At 37.6% G+C, this 19,489-nt stretch overlaps 1 protein-coding gene across 5 annotated transcripts in view; it reads right to left on the bottom strand.

Moving 5' to 3' along the window:
• Nucleotides 1–1,171: 1,171 nt before the first annotated feature.
• NR3C1 (nuclear receptor subfamily 3 group C member 1) overlaps nt 1,172–19,489 on the bottom strand; it is a 105,385-nt gene continuing 87,067 nt past the window's right edge. For all 5 annotated transcript variants that reach the window (XM_023752022.1, XM_023752024.1, XM_006086412.3 and 2 more), the window contains 3 exons: nt 15,627–15,757; nt 5,915–6,072; nt 1,172–5,336 (listed from right to left, as the gene is read on the bottom strand). In XM_023752022.1, coding sequence (XP_023607790.1) covers nt 5,184–5,336; nt 5,915–6,072; nt 15,627–15,757 — 442 coding nt within the window. In that variant the 3' untranslated portion in view covers nt 1,172–5,183. The remainder of the gene's footprint in view (nt 5,337–5,914; nt 6,073–15,626; nt 15,758–19,489) is intronic.

The following is a 19,489-nucleotide window of genomic DNA, read 5'->3' as shown; positions in this document are numbered from 1 at the left end:
ACTTCCAAGCTAGGCAAGTTACTCAGTTCTTTAGGCCACAGTTTCTTCAGAGAAATGCAATGATGCTAATAGTACTACCATTGTACTTTAGAGAATTGCTAAGCTTAAATGATAATATATTAAAACTTGATATCTGACACAAAGTGCTCAGTAAATGTAAAACAATGAAATTTAAAAACAGAAAACACCAGTTCCCTGGGAAGCTGGTAGACCAGAGACATATGGTAAATGGCCTCATTAGACTTTCTAGTCAGACTTCAATTAGGTGGGAGTTAGCAGCTAGAAACCAGTTGTTTAAACACTGAGCCTGTTTCCTTCTGAAAAATATTTTTATAAAATGGAGTTAGTGTCTTCAGCACTTTTCATTTCATTCATCCACTGGGTGGGGAGTAACTGGTATAATGTATGAAGGTGTCCTACAGATGTAAGAATAACCCTTGAAGTAAATGGTAAAGTAACAATGTGTGTACATACTGGGGCCCTATCTGGCATTTCTGCAATGTACCCAAGACACTGGGAAGGAGGTTTGTACACACACGTGTCCAACCACATACTGTAAGTGATGGAGGATAGTGATGGGGTTTTTCTTACTCATATGCTATCTTCAATATTTATCAGATAGTAGGTATGTCAAATTTGGTTTTTCAGCCATGATGCTTTTTTCCTTCGTGGAGAAGCGAGTATTTATAGGAAAAGTTTGTCAGATTACCCAATTCATGGATACGACCGAAACATAGTATGTGTTTTGGGGAAAATGAATAGATTGTACAGAATAGTTGTGCAACATTGCTACGACATTTACTAAATATTTATGCCTTTTTTGCAATAATTCATTTTAAAATAAGGTAAGAATTTTGGCTAGATAACGTTTACACAAAATACCATTTTTGTGACAGACGGCTGGATTTGGAGAAGCCTTCCCTCAGCCCCTTTGTATAATTGGCACGTGACCACCTGAGGCATGGACGGGAAATCGGGCCTGGGGCACCAGGGTTAAGCTCCTTTTGAATGTACGCCGCACTAGCACGCAAGCACTGCTACACCGACACGCAAGGGTCCACGTTAGCATATGAAGGTATCTGAAGTGATAGCTCTACTTTCAGTAGAAAAAGGAGGAAAAGGGAGGAAAACTGGAACTGCACGAGTTCTACAGAAGCATGTCGGAGTCATGTAATGAAAAAGCAGGTTTTTTATTATGATGTTTCTCCATATTTGGCATTGCTGTAAATGGCTAACTAACATTTACTGCCAATTCAGTACAAATGTGTGGTTTGGTAATACCAGAACAGCAAATTTAAATGAAAAATAAAAGTTAAACATTTCCACACAAGATTTTACAGTCTGACATTTCACTGCGTAGATAAAAAGACTTTTTTTTTTTACTAGAGATTATTCAGCATGAATAAAAAACTACAACTTTTATTTTTAAACAGGAGTCACTGGTTTTAATTTTTACACATTTTAAAATTACTGTGATAAAAAATAATGAAAAAGCTTCTTAATTATGCCATACACAGTATAATATAGATCTGTCCCCATTATATAGCATTTGTTTAATATACAAAATAGAATATTGACACACTTGAATCTATATGTAGTTAAGCAAGTTACTTGAGGAGGGTCTTTTCATACAGCCTTTCATCAGAAAATAAACTCCTTCTTCCAGCCATTTCCTAGCGAGAGCTGGCCCTTTCCCAAAGACCTGGGCGCTAATCCTGCTGGACCAGGCTGACGGGGACTAGTCAGGAAAACGATGAACTTCCATGCCAAGTGGTTCAAGTGTCCTCCTTTCACTCTGATTTATTTTCCCTTTCAACTCTCAACCCAGGCACATAAGCACACATTCATCTATAGCTACTGTCTGAATGACCGACCGAGTTCGAAGGCCACTGAGGGCTGCCATGGTTCTAGACTTCTGACAGATCAAAGTGCAATAATACTGCTCATTCCATGGAGATGCAGTTTTAGGGTATTTAACAGAGAACTAAAATGATAAGCCTCGATGATAATAGGACGTATAGATAAGTAAAACTGGAACGGCTCCCCGCCCCCGCCCCAATTCTGAAGTGAGGTTAGCATGTGGCTCTCCTTTATCTGCATGTCCAGAATCCATCCTGTGCTAACTACCAAGCTCTCCAGAGACCCTGACCCTGTCAGTTTCCCTGGGGGTGACATTTTCTTTTTCAGGAGAAGGTAGGTACTCTTTTAGGTTCCCCTCCCATAGTCTTAGACAATTGGGTACATATACCCCACAAGCACTTGCATCCCACAGCAAGGCCTGAAAACACCAAGAGGGCCATTTTCCTCTCCCAGTAATTAAAAGTCTTTTCAGGGTTTGTTGGGAGTCACCTAGGCCTGTCACCAACTCTCATTGACATTACAAACTTAAAGAGCTTCAGATGGCAAGATACCACATACAGCGAAAATGAAGCTACTTTCAAATAGCACCTCCTTTTTTTCACTTAAATCCATAATTACAGAGGAACAACATAATTAAGATAACTTCCTTTCCACATATTCAAAAAGGGCACAGCTTATTTTCCATCTAATGCACAGCCTCCTATAGTTTTATGAATGTCAGTTGATTTCTTTTTAACAACAAAGTGAGCATATCATTTTTTTCACTGACCTCTTATTTTTTAAGAGCCGAGGATGCTGGGACTAAAATATGATTAATGTCTGACATGTTTTCTGATTTTAACCATATAACATTCTATAAGTGAATAAGTTACCTTTCAGAAGTTCTTTTTGATTCTTAACACTGTGATTGATAATAATAATCAAGCGGTATTTCTTAGGCACCCAAAATTTCACATCTAGCTGGGTTACAAACCACCTTAAAATACTTTGAACCAAATTAAACCATTACAAAAGGAACATTCCCTTTTAGAGAGCATTCAAAAAGCAAATTATTACATTTTTTATTAAATAATTTCTCCAAAATACTGAAAAAATAACAAATAACATTCAAAAAGCATTCAAAGAAAACATAAACATCCTCATTTTGTTTGGAAATGAACTCTTGTAGGATAGAAAGGAATTAGTGTATTACTGGCAACCTATGAGATTCTGCATTATTTACATATTGCTGGTACCTCTGTGCGTATTATTGCCCAACTTCTCAAGCCTCTGTTTTTATGACACGGCTGGCGAGGCGGCTGTGAAAGTAACCCCGCTCTGAGACGGTGCCTGTCCGTGTGAGTACCACCTTGCTGGCTCCTGCTCCTACGCGTTAGCGCAAGAGGAGGCTGAGTCAGCCAGACCTGCCCTGCCAGACTCACCGCTGGAACGAGAGGGTGGTCATGCTGGGAGGCGGAGGGTTACTCCCTCTGTGATCTGAGATCTGAGCGGGACGGAGCCTCAGCACCAGTCTCCATCTCTCTCTTCCCCGGAGCAAACCTGTTTGGTGTTTGGGACCACTGCTGCCTGTCCTGTATGAATGCTTGCACACACTACAAATCATATAGGTTATCCACCGACATTTCTCTGACCCCTACAAAAAATATATATAACATTCGTGATAAAACAATCTCATCTAAAAATCATTCTTATTTTACACTATACAAGCTATTTTACAATCATTTTAATAAATTGCATGTAAAGCTGCAGTAGCCCTTCCCTTCCCAGATTAGTGAATACCAATATGATATATATCTGAAACTATAACTAAATATAAAAATATATTAGAAGTTTCATATTGTTAATGTTAGATTTTCAGTTTTCTATTACACAAATAATTTGGCCACCTTGAATAGAAATCGGATTTCTTGTGGCTTAATGAGTTTTGAGTTAACAGAAAGGTGGTAAGGTGCACACAGAAAGGGCCACCACAGCTTCTATTCTGTTTAAAATGATTAATTCTCAACAGCGAGGAAAAAAATTCACAAGACTTTTTAAACTCCATGGCACACGGGGATGGGCGGGTGTGGCTTACACACGTGGGAGCCTGACTCGCAGCCTAAGTCACAGGGAGCAGCCGCCGAGCTTCCCGGCGCCACCAGGAAAGGAGACCAATTGTGACAGATGGGAATGTGAAAATGGGTGTCTAGCCACTTCTGCCACTTTAGAGATTTCGTTTTTTGGGTAAAGTGAGAGGAATTGCTTGGTCTGATTAAAATCCCTCAGCTTTGTTTCCGCTGGTTCTCTGGAATCCTAACTTTTAAGAAGTTATACAAACTACAACAGAAGGTCCTGAACGGCCGGAAACTCGCGTTCTTGCCATTAACCATTGCAGGGATAGGGCGTTAGGTGCACACAGGGCCTCTTAGTAGTTTAAAAAAAAAAATTAGTCTTTTGCAACCATCATCTATGGTTTACCCTGCAGGTTTGGACCAGGTAGGTGCTCGATACCAGTTAGGGTGGTTAATTTGCACAACCTCTATAATCCTCCACTGAAGCATATGTATATATATACAAAATGTGAGCTTTTTTTGACAAGAATACTGGAGATTTGAGTCGATTTTTGTGATCTTCTGATAGCTAAGTGCCATCAGGTTAGAAGCACCAACCCATTTTCACACAGAAGATTAATGGTTAGAGTTTATTTAGGAAAGCTATGAACTAGTTGCCCATCATCTTAAACAGCTGTACAATAACTCAAATACAAAAATTAAGTAAGAAAAATGAGCAAGCGTAGTTTACTGAATATAAAGGAAATTGTTAAAACCAGACAGCAATAGCTATAAAAGGCACAGCTTCCCTTTTCTGATATACACTTGTAAACTTTTTTTTTCAGGTTTCCATGCATAAATCAAAAAATGTTATCCTAACTATACAGGGCAAATACACCAACAAAAAGTCTAGAAGATTTTGTCCAGCCAACTGTGATAAGTCTGAGCAGGAAGTTCACTGAGCAGACTGGGCACTGGTGGTTAGAGTGCCACCCTTCTCCGACAGGGAGATGCCCCCCCCCCCCCCGCATTGTTTCTCATTCCTGGGATCCACCAACTATCACTTCCTACTGTTCCCATCACTGAAAAGCGAGGGCTCAACTGCTTCTGTCGCCAAGCCTTGGCCCTCTAGAAACCACATGTAGTGCGTGTTTAAAACAAGACAAAAACAAACACCAGACATAAACAAAAAAGAAAAATAAAACAACATAACCGCTATAGGATAAACGATAGTTTGTACAATAAAAGCTATAAAGTCAACTTTCTTTAAGGCAACCTTTCTGATTAAGGCAGTCACTTTTGATGAAACAGAAGTTTTTTGATATTTCCACTTGAATATTTCGGTAACTGATTGGTGATGATTTCAGCTAACATCTCTGGGAATTCAATACTCATGGATTTATCCAAAAATGTTTGGAAGCAATAGTGAAGGAGATTTTCAACTACCTACAAGAGAAGATATGGTAATGATTAGCCTTAATATCCTATCAGTGGGAACATCTCATGCTTGTTGGCCTCTCTCTCTCTCTCTCTCTCTTTTTTTTTTTTTAAATATCTGACTTAGATAGAATAAACCCAATCTCTGCTGGAATTCCCCAAGTTAAAAAAAAAAAAGTTAAATAAAATGAGCCCTCAGGTACCAAAGACCTCTTAAATCCCTTAAACTGTATGTAGAATTGTATGGAATTAAGTGTTTCATGATGAACTGCAGTACTATAACACAGGAAAGACATATTCTAATTTAATGGATTAATCAAGCAAAGCTAGGGAATTCTATATTTAAAAAAAAAGTGCTGTTGAATTCTGTACTGGCATCAGGACGCTACAGGCACATGACCAGGTGAAATAAAATTCCATAATTCCACAGGAAAACTGTGGGCCAAACTGAAGTCACAGCCTGAACTCAAACCATCATCAATATCCACGAATGGAAAATATATCGGTATACAATTACATAGACTAATTAGAACATAACTTCATATCCCGGAAAACTTTTGACACTTGGCTTTGTGATTGACACTTACCTCATGCATGGAGTCCAAGAGTTTTGTCAGTTGGTAGAACCGCTGCCAGTTCTGACTGGAGTTCCCTTCCCTCTTGACAATGGCTTTCCCCAGCTCTTTGATGTAGGTCATTCTAATCTCATCAAACAGCTCTTGGCTCTTCAAGCCTTCCTTAGGAACTAAAAGATTAAGAGGTAGTCAATTCAATAACCTTCTTGTGATAACTTTTCATATAAGCAAGTAGGGCATTTATTATTAATAGCATACTTCATGACTTAACATTGTCTATATGCTTTTAATGCACTCGATTAAAACATAAGCATTTCAAAGGATCGTGAAACCACAGCCAAGAGAATAGGGGCCAATGGGAAACTGGAGACCTTAACTTTAGGTAAATCGTGCTGATACCTTCCTCTCTAGTTCACAAAGCTGGCTTGAAGACCAAATAAATAATAGTGCCTGCCATTCTGCCCTTCAGTTTAGTTAGACATAATGAAAACTTCAACAACAGTGTTTATCCCACCAGTTACATCCTGGAATATGTGACATCACCTGTCACTTAAACCCTAAAAATCATGCAATGCATTTTGTCAATTAATGCATTAACACTGAGTTGATATGATTCCAATCTAAAGAGAAATCTGATTTTTCATGTAATACTAGAAGCCCGGTGCATGAAATTCGTGCACTGGGGGGGAGGGGGGGTGTCCCTCAGCCCAGCCTGCACCCTCTCCAATCTGGGACCCCTCAAGGGATGTCCGACTGCCCGTTTAGGCCCGATCCCTGTGGGACATCCCTCTCACAATAATCCAGGACTGCTGGCTCCCAACCGCTCGCCTGCCTGCCTGATTGCCCCCAAACTGCTTCTGCCTGCCTGCCTGATCACCCCCTAACTGCTTCTGCCTGCCTGATCACCCCCTAACCGCTTCTGCCTGCCTGATCACCCCCTAACTGCTCCCCTGCCAGCCTGATCGATGCCTAAATGCCCTCCCCTGCCAGCATGGTCACCCCCAACTGCCCTCCCCTGCAGGTCCGGTCCCCCACAACAGCCCTCCCCTGCCAGCCATCTTGTGGCCACATGGGGGTGGCCATCTTTGACCACATGGGGCAGCCATCTTGTGTGTTTGAGTCATGGTCAATTTGCATACTGGTCATGACTAATTAGCATATCAGGGCTAATTAGCATATCCCTCTCTTATTGTGGTTGGAGAGATGGTCAATTTGCATACTAGTTGTGACTAATTAGCATATACCTACCTACCTACCTCCTGGGAAGGAAATATTTGCTTCCCCTTATATACTCAGAATATAGAAAATATCTCATGAATTGTGGATCATAAAATTGGTGTGAAATAAATTTTTTAATATTACTCTTCAAAAACTGACACTAGTGGACAGTTAACCATGGTTTCACTTAATCTTGCAGTGATTGTGACTTCTGTAGAGTGCGAAGTTTCTCCAAGTGCATTCCTAGGAACTCTGGTTCTGTGTTAATGGCCAGGGAAAAGAGGGTCTGATGGTCCAAATTTAAGCAAAGCTAAATGTTTAATCCAAATCGAGGCATATTTCTGAATTTCAAATTCTCAGAGATAATTATGCCGTCTCCAGAGAGGGGAAACAGCTGTTTCCCAAACTTCACTTCACCTGCTGACACCTTAGGAAATGCTGGCATAGAGGAAGAGCAGTGGGTTTAGGAGCAAGAAGTCTTAATTTAATTTTTACTTGCTCTGTGGACTTGTTTCCTACTCTTTCTCACTAAATTAATTTTTTTAAAAAAAATTTAGATATTAATGATGTAAGACACAATGTAAGTCAGGTATACAACACGATTCATATTATATATACTGTACAATGACCCCCACAAGTCTAGTTAGCATCCAGCAACATGCATTGTTACAATACTTTTCTTGTGATGACAATTTTTAAGATTAACTGTCTTAGCAACTTCCAAATATACAGTACACTATTATTAACTTACAGTCACCATGCTGTATGTACATTGTATCCATATGCATGCCTTCTATTTTATATAGCTGGAAGTTAGTACTTTTTAATCCACTTCACCCATTTTCCCCAATCTCAGTCTCTGGCATCCACAAGTCTGCTCTCTACACATGAGCTTGTTCTTGTTCATTTTTAGATTCTACATATTAATGAGATAATCTGATATTTGTCTTTCTTTGACTTATTTCTCTTAGTCTAATGCAGCGGTTCTCAACCTGTGGGGTCGAACGACCCTTTCACAGGGGTCGCCTAAGACCATCGGAAAACACATATATAATTACATATTGTTTTTGTGATTAATCACTATGCTTTAATTATGTTCAATTTGTAATAATGAAAATACATCCTGCATATCAGATATTTACATTATGATTCATAACAGTAGCAAAATTACAGTTATGAAGTAGCAACGAAAATAATTTTATGGTTGGGGGTCACCACAACATGAGGAACTGTATTAAAGGGTCGCGGCATTAGGAAGGTTGAGAACCACTGGAATGCCTCCATGGTCCATTCATGTTGTCACAAATGGCAAGATTTCATTCATTTTATGGCTGAATAATATTCCACTGAATATAAATATCTCACATTTTATCCATTTATTCACTGATGGACACTTATCTTGCTTCTATATATTGGCTACTGTAAAATGATTTGGCAGTGAACATAGAGGTGTATATATATATCTTTTCAAGTTAGTTTTCTTCTTCCTTTGGGTAAATACCCATAAGTAGAATTGTTGAATCATATGGTAGCTTTATTTTTAATTTGTCGAGGAACTCCCATTTTGTTTTCCATAGTGGCTGCAACAATCTATATTCCCACTAACAGTAAAAGATGGTTCCCTTTATTCCACATCCTCTTCAACACTTGTTACTGTCTTTTTTTTTATGACAGCCACTCTAATAGGTGTAAGGTGATATCTCATTGGTGTTTCGATTTGCATTTCCCTGATGATTAATTATATTGAGCACCTTTTCATGTTCTTGGTCATCTGTATGTCTTTGGAAAAATGTCTATTCAGATCAATGCCTATTTTTTTCATTTGATTGTTTTTTGGCTATTGAGTTGTATGAGTTCTTTATATATTTTAGATATTGCCCCCTTATCAGATATATGACTTGCAAATATCTCCCACTTGGCACACTGCCTTTATCTTGGTGGATGGTTTCCTTTGCTGTGCAGAAGCTATTTAAGTTAATGTAGTTCTACGTGTTTATTTTTGCTTTTGGTGTCAGACCCAAAAAATCATCACCAATATTGATGTCAAGGAGCTTACCACCTATGTTGTCTTTTAGCAGTTTTATCATTTCAGGTCTTACATTCAAGTCTTTGATTGATTTTAAGTTAATAATTGGGTGTAGTGTAATACAGTGGTCCTGTTTCATTCTTTTGTACCTGGCTGTTCAGTTTTCCTAACACCATTTATTGAAGAGACTGTCCTTTCCCCATTGTATATTCTTGGCTCCTTCTGTCATAAATTAACATTTTAAGAATATTAACTCTTCCAATGCAGGAGCACAAAATATCCTTCCACTTGCCTCTTCTCCAATTTTTTTCATCAATGCTTTACAGCCTTCAGTGTATAGATGTTTTTCCTTGTTGGTTAAGATTATTCCTAGGTATCTTATTATTTTTGAAGAAATTGTAAATGGAATTATTTTCTGATTTTCCTTTTCTACTAGTTTGTTATTACTATATAGAAATGCACCAGATTTTTTGCATTTTTTATTTTGTATCCTGCTACTTTACTGAATTTATTCAGTTCCAACAGTTTTTTGGTGGAGCCTTTAAGGTTTTCTATATGTAATATTATGTCATCTGCAAATAGAGTTTTACTTCTTCTTTATCTATTTGATGCCATTTCCTTTTCTTGTCTTAATGTTCTGGCTAGAACTTACAATACTATGTTGAGTAAAAGTGGTAAGGGTGGCCATCCTTGCCTTGTTCCTGATCTTAGAGGAAAAGCTCAGTTTCTTACCACTGAGTATGATGCTAGCTGAGGAGTTGTCATATACAGCCTTTAATTGTTGAAGTATTCCCTCTGTTCCCACTTTGTTGAGAGTTTTTAGTCATAAATAGATGTTGAGTTTTGTCAAATGCTTTTTCTGCACCTTTTGAGAATACCATATGGTTTTTATCCTTTATTTGTTAATGTGGAGTATCATTCTCACAGGATTTTGATTAGGATTAGACCAAAGAACACATGAAAATGTTTTGATTTCATAAAGCAATACTTGGCACTTCTAAGATGTCCATATTAATGCAAAAATAAAGGCCACTTAATCAGGAGTGACAAGAGCCTACCCTTAGTGATATGTTAATTTTATACATTACTTATATTACAGGTAATCTAATTACTGTTAATTTTTAAAATAGTGATTGCTTATTTATGTTTCTTTCCTGCTGGTTACCTGAATTCTAAAAGTAATTATGGGAAAATCCCTATCTGATATTTATATTTAAAAGAATTTCATCCATTCCAAATTATCCTTGTAGTTTCATGAATTTTTGCTTTATGTTGTTAGAGGTCATATATTTACAAATATTTTCCTGGTGAGTGGAATGCTTTATGTAATGAGTATCTTTAAATATAGAACTTTTTCTTTATTGCCTTAAAGTCTATTTTGATAGTAATGCAGCTGCTTCACCTTTCTTTTGGTTAAAGCAGTGGTCAGCAAACTATGGCTCACAGCCCAATCCTCACCTCAGCCTGTGTTTGTAAATGTTTTGTTGGAAGTCAGCCAGGCCTGTGTTCCTGCCACAGGGGGCAGAGATGAGTAGCTATACCAGAGACTATGCAAAGCTGAAAACATTTACCATCTGGTCCTTTACAAAAAAGCTTGCCATTCCTGGGTTATACCATGCATAGTATATCCTCTCACTTTAGCTGTTAAATATCTTTATTGAGAGATTCCTCTTGTGAAATTACTGATATATTTGAATTTATCTGTGCCATCTGTTACTTCCTCTGATGATGCTTTTCCCTGCTCCTCTCGTTTCTTTCATTCTTTTGGATTGTTTTTGTTTGTTTGCTTGTTTTTTTTTTTTGTTTTTTTTTTAACCATGTTATCCTTTTTCCCCTAATGCTTTGGAACGTTATATACACGTTGTATTTCTAGTTGTCATCCTTAAAATTTAAACACCCATTCTTACTTTACCAAATTCTCATTTTTGCTTATATGTAATTAATGTGTATTTTAGTTCTATTTTTTAACCCCCCGAAGACATTATTACTGTTATTTTATTCAGTAAAGTTTAGTTTAAATCTATTTAGATATTTACCACTTCCTTTGTTTGTTTTTTACCACTTTTTTTTTTACCTTCTTAAAGATGTCATTACTTCCCTTTTGCCTAAGTACATTTTGTAATATTATATACAAAGTTTAGTGGCAAACTTTGTTTGAGCCTCCACTAACAACAACAACAAAAGACTATTGATATGTTTAGACCATTCACATTGAAAAGCAATTGTCTGATATAGCTGGATCACTGCTGGATCACTGTCTGCCGTGTTTATAGCCATTATCTGCTCTTGGCATTTGTTCTTTGTTTCCTTTTTAATCCCCCCCCCCTTTTTTTTTTTTGCTATTTCTAGTTTTCATTAAGCATTTTATATGACATGTTTTCTCTCCTTTTAGTATGTCAATTATTACTTCTTCTCAAAGTTTTTTTTTTTCATAGAGGGGATAAATGGTGATGAAAAATAAATACAATTTTTGTTAGTGGTTGCCCTAGAGTTTGCATTGACAACTACAGTTGATCCTTAAACAATGTGGGAATTAGGGATACAGATCCCCTTGCAGGTGAAAATACAGGTATAATTTCTGACTCTACAGGTGGCTCTTCCTATCTGTGGATTCAACCAATTGCAGTTGGGAATGTGAAAATACTGTTTTCGATCTGCATTTGGTAGAATCCAAGGATGCAAAACCCATGGATACAAAGGGCAGACTCTACTTATTGAAAAAAAAGAAAGAAAAAAAGCTGTGAATAAATGGACCAGAGCAGTTCAAACCCATGCTGTTACAGTACAACTGCAGTCTACATTAAAACAGAGTATTCCTAATTTCTCCCTCCCATCCCTATTAACATTGTGGTCACTCATTCAACTTACCCATATGTTGTGCTCAAACAATATACATTGTTATTAATACTTTAAACAGTTGTTAGATTAATTATGAAAAAAATACAATTTTATCTTCATCTATTCCTAACACTCTTCCTTTCTATATGTAGATCCATGTTTCTGACCTGTATCATTTTCCTTTCCTCTAAAGAACTTCTCTTAACACTTTATGAAAGGCAGATCTACGAGTAACTGATTCTCTCAAGTTTTGTTTGTCTGAGAAGGTCTTTATTTTGCTTTCACTTTTAAAGGGAATTTTCACTGAATACAGAATTATAAGTTGATTTTTTCCCCTTTCAACACTAAATATGTGATTCCACTCTTGCTACATGGTTTCTACTGATGACAATTCAGCAGAACATATTTCTTGTCCTTGTTCCACCATAGGTAAGCTGTTCTTTTCCCCAAACTGGCTACTTTCAAGATTTCCTCTTTATTTTTTGTTTTCTGCAGTTTGAATAAAATAGGCCTAGGTGTAGATTTTTTGGCATTTATCTTTCTTGGCACTTTCTGAGCTTCCTAGATTTATGTTTTGGTTCCTGCCATGAATTTTGGAGAAGTATTAGCCATTATTACTTAAAATATTACTTCTGTTCCTTTTCTTCTTTTACTAGATATTCCCATTACTTGTATAGTACACCTTTTGTTGTAACTTTCCCCACTGTTCTTAAATATTTTGTTCTATGTTTTTTCATTTTTTTTCTCTTTGCACTTGAATTTTGTAAGTTTCTACTGAGTGTTTTCAAGCTCAATGATTCTTTCCTTGGTGTATCTAAGAGCCCATCCACAGCATTCTTCATTTCCATATTACAGTATTTTTAATTTCTAGCATTTCCTTTTGATTCTTTCTTAAAATTTCCACCTCACTGCTTATAATATCCATGTGTTCTTACATGTTGTTTACTTTTTCCATTAGTCTTTAACATATTAATCATAGGTATTTCAAATTCCCTATCTGATAATTACAACATCTGTGCTATATCTATGTCTTATTCTAATGTTTGTTTCTTCTTACCTTGCAATTTTTTGCAAAAAGCTAGAAATTATGTGAGGTTTTATGTTAATCTGGCTAGGGACAAAGCTGCGTTAAATGTTTGGTGTGGGTATTAAGAGGTTCCAGTTTCCTTTTTATTCCCCCTCCTTTCGCCCCGTTGTCTTTCTGTCCTAAATACCCGTAATTCTGCAGCTCTCTCCATTGTAATTCAGTTCTTCCCACTGGAACCCTGATCATATGGTGGTAAGGTGGGATGTTTAATACTTTTATGATTAAATCTTTTTAGTAGGTTTGGTCCCTGGGCTGTGTCCTTCAGAGATGTTTCTGGACCTTTCCCCCCCTTCTCTTACATGACATAGAAAGGCTGGAATGGCCTACTTCCCCAGGTCAGATAAAGCTTTGTTACAGCAGTTTTCCTTAGTGCGCAGAAACATGAGGGGATCTTTCTCAGGTCTTCACCATGGGAACCTGGTGGGGCTTTAGGTGGTAAACCCCAAGGAAGGATGGGGAGACAAGCCCCCTGCCAATACTGGGTCCCAAGAGTTCTTAACTCTCAGGCTATTCCTCACTGGGTCTCCAGAATTCATCAAAATGACCGAAGTGTTACTACCAGTTACTGGCTCCAGCAGCTTCTCTTCCAGGAAGCTCATGCTAGCTGTGTTTCTCTACATTTGCCTTCTCTACTGACTCTGAGGTGGTGGTTTGCCTTGTCATCTCAATTCTCTGATGGATCTAAGAAAAGTCACCGATTTTCAGTTTGATCAGCTTTTCCTTATTGTGAGGATAGCTCCGAAGCTGTTTACTTGTCAGAGCTGAAACTGAAGTCCACCTTCATTTAGCATTTTAGAAACATCATTCCATTTTCTTCAGTAGCTGTTGTTCGGTTAAATTCCTTCTCCTTTGAAGGTGTTTTCTCTCTCCTGTTCAGTGATTTTCTTGTTAACTTTGCTGTTCAGACAGCTGGATTTTATTAATATACTATGTGGAATTCATTGCACTGCCTGGATATAGGGTTTGGTGTCTTTTTAAAATTATGGAAGCTTTTCAGCCATTACCTCTCTTTGTATAATTACTTTTCTCTTTCACCTTTCATTTTGGATTTCTGATGATTATGTGAAACCAGAACTTTTTCCAGCTGGTGTACGGTGAATGGGTTATCAATGTGTTACGATAATGATTTGCTCTTCTGGTTGCAAGTGGCCTCATTCATTTACCTCAGTGTGCTATGCTGTACAGATGCTGTTTTTATGTTCATTATGACATGAAAATTTCTAATTACAAAGGTGGTTTTATAAACTCTTGTCGTTTTCTAGATAGAATACCTCTGCCCAACAGTCCCGCTCGGATGCTGCATTAGCCAGTCCTCTAATAGTAATCATGCACACCTTGTGTAGGATGAATCTTTTCCCCATAATGTCTTATACATGGTAGTACTCAACGTATAAGTAAAATTTTTTGACAAAGTTGCAATGTAGTAGAAAAACCAAAATCATTCCACTGTTTTAGAGCTCCTCCCTTAATCACTGTTTGCTCAAATAACACCAAGCTCACATCTTTAACACGTGTGCTGCCATTGGTAACCTGAAAGGAGTCTCTAGCGATGATATTTACCTTTAGGTTTTTTAAGGGGTTGTGGAAATTTTTCTAGCCTTGATTATTATTAATACTCCTTAAATCTAAGAACATAAAACAAGTTTTTGTAGAACAAAGAATTACAACAGCTTAAATAGTCATGTGCAACATCTACAGCTTACAGTTATTTGACAACTTTGAAGCCACAGTTTCTAAGAGAATACAGACTTTTAAAAAATTACAAGTTTACTTATTTGTATATGAAAAAGTTATTCATCCATCAACTCAGTATTTTATAAACATTAACCTGATATATAATTTTTACTGGAATGGTCTAAAGTTTATAATAACGACTGGTTCACATTCTTATTGAAAATGCCAAAAATACCACAATTTTACTAATATAGACACGATACTTTGTATTTTTCAAAAGTTATCTAGTTTTAACTAAGTTTTAACTTGCTAGGTGAGATTAGCCTCACTAAAGCTTATATACAGTAACTTTATCTAAACTTTCAAGGTGGTTTTATAAACTCTTGTCGTTTTCTAGATAGAATACCTCTGCCCAACAGTCCTGCTCGGATGCTGCATTAGCCAGTCCTCTAATAGTAATCATGCACACCTTGTGTAGGATGAATCTTTTCCCCATAATGTCTTATACATGGTAGTACTCAACGTATAAGTAAAATTTTTTGACAAAGTTGCAATGTAGTAGAAAAACCAAAATCATTCCAGTTGGTTTGCTTTTTCCATGCCTCCTACGGAGGTCACAGGAAGGAGGAAGTCTACACATTACAGATCAACAGACAGCCCTATGCAACTCACACACCTCTATTTCTCCATGACATCTATGTCTTATTAATCTTGGTGTATGTTATGGGCTGTGCCTTTCTAAAAGTTTACATTTATGAAAACCTATCAGACTAGCAGGAAATAGTAGACATATTTGATATAAGTATTAGTGCTATGTATACAAATAAACCTTTGTTTCTACATTTCATGCTTCATATAGAAGTGAACAGTGTTCTACAAACCTGATGAGAGAAGCAGTAAGGTTTTCATGCAGAGATATTCTTCATAAGATACCTGAAGCCTTTGTAACTCAGAGGAAACATAGAGCATGTGTTTACATTGGTCATACATGAAGGGTAGAGACATCCTTTGCCTGTGAAAGACAAATATCAGTGTTTGAATTAGAAATAAGTACTGCTTGTTCCATGAAGGAAAACCTAATGATTACGATTAATGCTAATTCCCTACAGATGAGAAGTTTCCTTAAACTTGTTCCTGGGTCTTGTTCCTGGGTATAAAGAGACTACTGAACAATGTAATTTTACATTGAAGAAGTTATTTTTCCATCATGCACTCCATGAATTATTTTATTTACTTAAGTGTTTAGAACTTATTACTTCTACAGGATTTATTACCACTTGCTCTTTTAAATCAAGGTTTTATGGTAGCATCCAAATATGGCCAACTAGACAACAAAGCTTTAGATCCTACCCATTTAAAAATCAAAAGACATTTTCTCTCATGGCATTCCATTCTAAAGACAACTATGAGTGATACTGTATATAGTTATGCAGAGGGTTGGAATTCGACTCTAGGCTTTCTTAGACCCCATATCTGCCTCTGACAGACATTATTATCTCCTAATGAAAGGTACCAAATTAATTCTCAACAACCACGATCACATCTACGAGTTTCAAATAGATTCCTAAAGTTTCCTAATTCCTTAAGTGAAACCAAGAGCCTGAATCTGTGCCCAGTTCACAGATTTAAAAATACTTCAAGATCTATGTGTATTTTTTTCAAAGTTTTGACAGAAAGTGATCTTGGACTTAACAGATAAAAAAGTTTTTACTTTTATATATGATAAAAATATTTATTTCTTTATATGATAAAATAAATCAGACATGAATGGCATACTGCCAAAGTGATGACAGGAGCTCTATGACGCTTCAAATTTAAAATCTGCTTTTAGTAAAGAGGCACCTTCGCAATGCTCCAATAGGAATTAAGCTTTCCTTTTCTGTGAGGTAACTTTTACTTTTTTAGCTTCCATTATGTTGTAATCGACAGTTACAGCGTAGTAGAGTAAAAAAATAATTCTAGTTGGCTGTTAAAAAATAGTATTTTCTACAACTTTCTGACCTAAGGACAATGATGAGAAACTTTTACAAGCTACACAGATGGTCCGAACTTGAATGTATACTTTCTGACCCCCAAATCTGCCTACCCCAGACACCAGAGTAGTGGGGAAACACAGTGAGCTAAAGAAAAGGGGAGGAAGCCTTCCCACCTCAAAACAAAGAGAGAATGTGAAATCAGAATGGCCTCTTCAAAGCTATTGTTCGGATAAGCCATGTACCCTCCAACAGAGCTGGACACTGAGAAAACATTTCTGTAATACCTACTTCGTGTAAAGAATGTAAGTGGCACAATCAGGTTATGTGGTGATTGTTACGCAGCGGTTTGAATAGTTCTCTTTTTGGCAACAGTGAAGGTGACTTCCTCTCTGACACAGGCACCTTGAGAGTGTGTCTGCATGGAGATCTGGTCTGGCCAAGTACATGGCAGTGCCTGTCAGTAGATGACAGGGATATGGCTCTTCCTTGGAATACAGAGTGAGCATATATGTTTCACATGCCTCTTGCTTCTCACTGTGAGGCTTGGTCCTTTTCCTTCAGGTCTTAGTTCAAATGACACCTCCCAAAGCCATGAGCCACCCTATCTGAAATAAGACATCTCTCTAGTAAAACTCTATCATAATCTGAAATTTTATTTATTTGGTGGTTATCTGTGTCTCCCCAACTACAGTGCACGCAGTAAAGGTGAGGAGCCTTGTTGGTCGTGTTCTCTGCTCTAGCACCAGGCAACACATATGGGGTGTGATGAGTATTTGTTGTTCCCCTTTAATCAATCTCTTCATCATGTTATCTATCCTCTTCTTGAAATATTCCACAGGCGTTTTGCTCCTAGAATAAAATCTAAACTCTATTTAATGACCTACAAAATTCTCCACTTGGTCCCCACCCACTTCCCTAAACTCACACAATATCCTCAGTGACTTTCTCTCAATTCCTCACATATACCAAAGTTGTTTCTAGCCTTTGCAATCATTTCTTCTACCTGGAATGCCCTCCCTTTCAAACAGTTTGTTCTGTTTACTGCTCAGCTATTTAGCGGGGTCCTCCATGCTAATGAAGCACGTACTCCCCCTCCTCCCCTCCGTCACATATTATACCATGGCTCTCCAAAGTAAGTTGGGTCATGTGGTTTCCCCCATCAGATGTTAGCAGGGGCATCATCTGTTGTATTCGCTGTGTGTAACACAGAGTCAGGCATTTGGTCAATACTCGTGTAACACAGAGTGAATACTGTGCTAGAAGGTAAGTGTCACCAATAGAGAAACAGCACCACATTTAATTCAATAGCTCAACCAGGTTTTTTAGAGTAACTCTGTATGCAGCTGGCCTAACAGAGGGAAAACTTGAACTCTCTGCTTAGGTAGTTCCTATTAATCATGCCAGATACATGGTCTTGCAATGACCTCGTGTGTCCTGAATCTAGAACCACCCTACTACCTGCAGCTTCCTGTACAAGGTCCAAGAATTTCCTTTACAGTATCTGGAGCTGGTATCATCCAGTCTCCACTAAAACACTTAGAGTAATGTGAGCTTACTACATCATAAGGCATTTAACACTCAGCTCAAAGATGCTTTTCTATAACTTCTACCCGTTATTTTTATGCCTGGCACACCCAAGAGATAAAACAATGTGTTTTCATTATCTTCACAGAATATCTCTTCAGGCTATCCTCACTGCTTTCAAGTCTCCTTTTCTCCAAATATCTCCTTTCATCAACGAATATTAATTTCCAAACTCCTTGCTACTCTGGACATGTTTAAAATTGTTACTGTTATTTTTAATATGGCATCCAGTTTTGAACACAAATTGCTGACGATGTTTGACTCACAAGCAATGGCACTATTATTCTAATAATGTGGTTTAAGAATTCAATATTTTTTGAACCCTTGTCAATACTAAGAACTCAGAACTCACAATTAAAGAAATATCCAGCTTTTTTTTCATATAAACCCCCTTCATTTACTCCATAGGTGTGGTTTTGAATAAAGGAGATAAGCTGGTGTGTTTGTAAAATGTATCATCTTAAGTGGGAATGATGAGTATGTGAAGGAGAAGGAGAGAGGCCAGGTCTGGAAAGACGGAAACCACACTGAGTGTCCTGGGTGGCGGGTGAGGAGACACTGTGCATTGGGGATACACAAGATGTGAGCACACTGTGCTTAAGGAAGAGCAAATTAGCCAATGTGATGGTGGACAGGTGGGAGGCAGAAAGCTAGTTAGGAAACTCCTGCAATGAGTTAAGGGGGAACGGATGTCTGAAACACTTCACAGAGAGCACAGGCACAGGAGGCCAGAGAATAGCTGATTTATGAAATCTTAAAGCGTGGCTGGTTCTCTCCCAATTAAAAAAAACACAAACAGAACAAAAAACTTTTGTTCCCATGTTCTTTTCAAGTAATAAATGTGGTGAGCCTTGCCATGCGAGGAGCTAACTGTTCTCTCTGGATCTGTGCTTCCCACTCCTCAGCTGGGATGCCTCACCTGTCCCTGCGAGCAACATGAACTGTATTGTGCTTTTTCTGACTGGAATAGGGTTATGTCATTAACCCATTGTATGCCATAAACGTCTGTAGACGCAAGCGGCAGACCTTCCCTACACACCATGTGCATCTATAAAAAAAAATGTTTTCACTAAGTGGCAACCCTGACCAACTTTAAAATCATTTTTCGTGAGAATTTTCAGCTGAAAATATTCAAGAACACCCAAATTGTGAGTAATGTATTTATTTGTATAATATTCATTGCA

This window comes from Myotis lucifugus, unplaced genomic scaffold (assembly GCF_000147115.1).
Source record: "Myotis lucifugus unplaced genomic scaffold, Myoluc2.0 scaffold_28, whole genome shotgun sequence".
NCBI lineage: Eukaryota > Metazoa > Chordata > Mammalia > Chiroptera > Vespertilionidae > Myotis > Myotis lucifugus.
The sequence above is the reverse complement of the archived record's forward strand: the minus strand, read 5'-3'. Positions and strand labels throughout refer to the sequence as shown.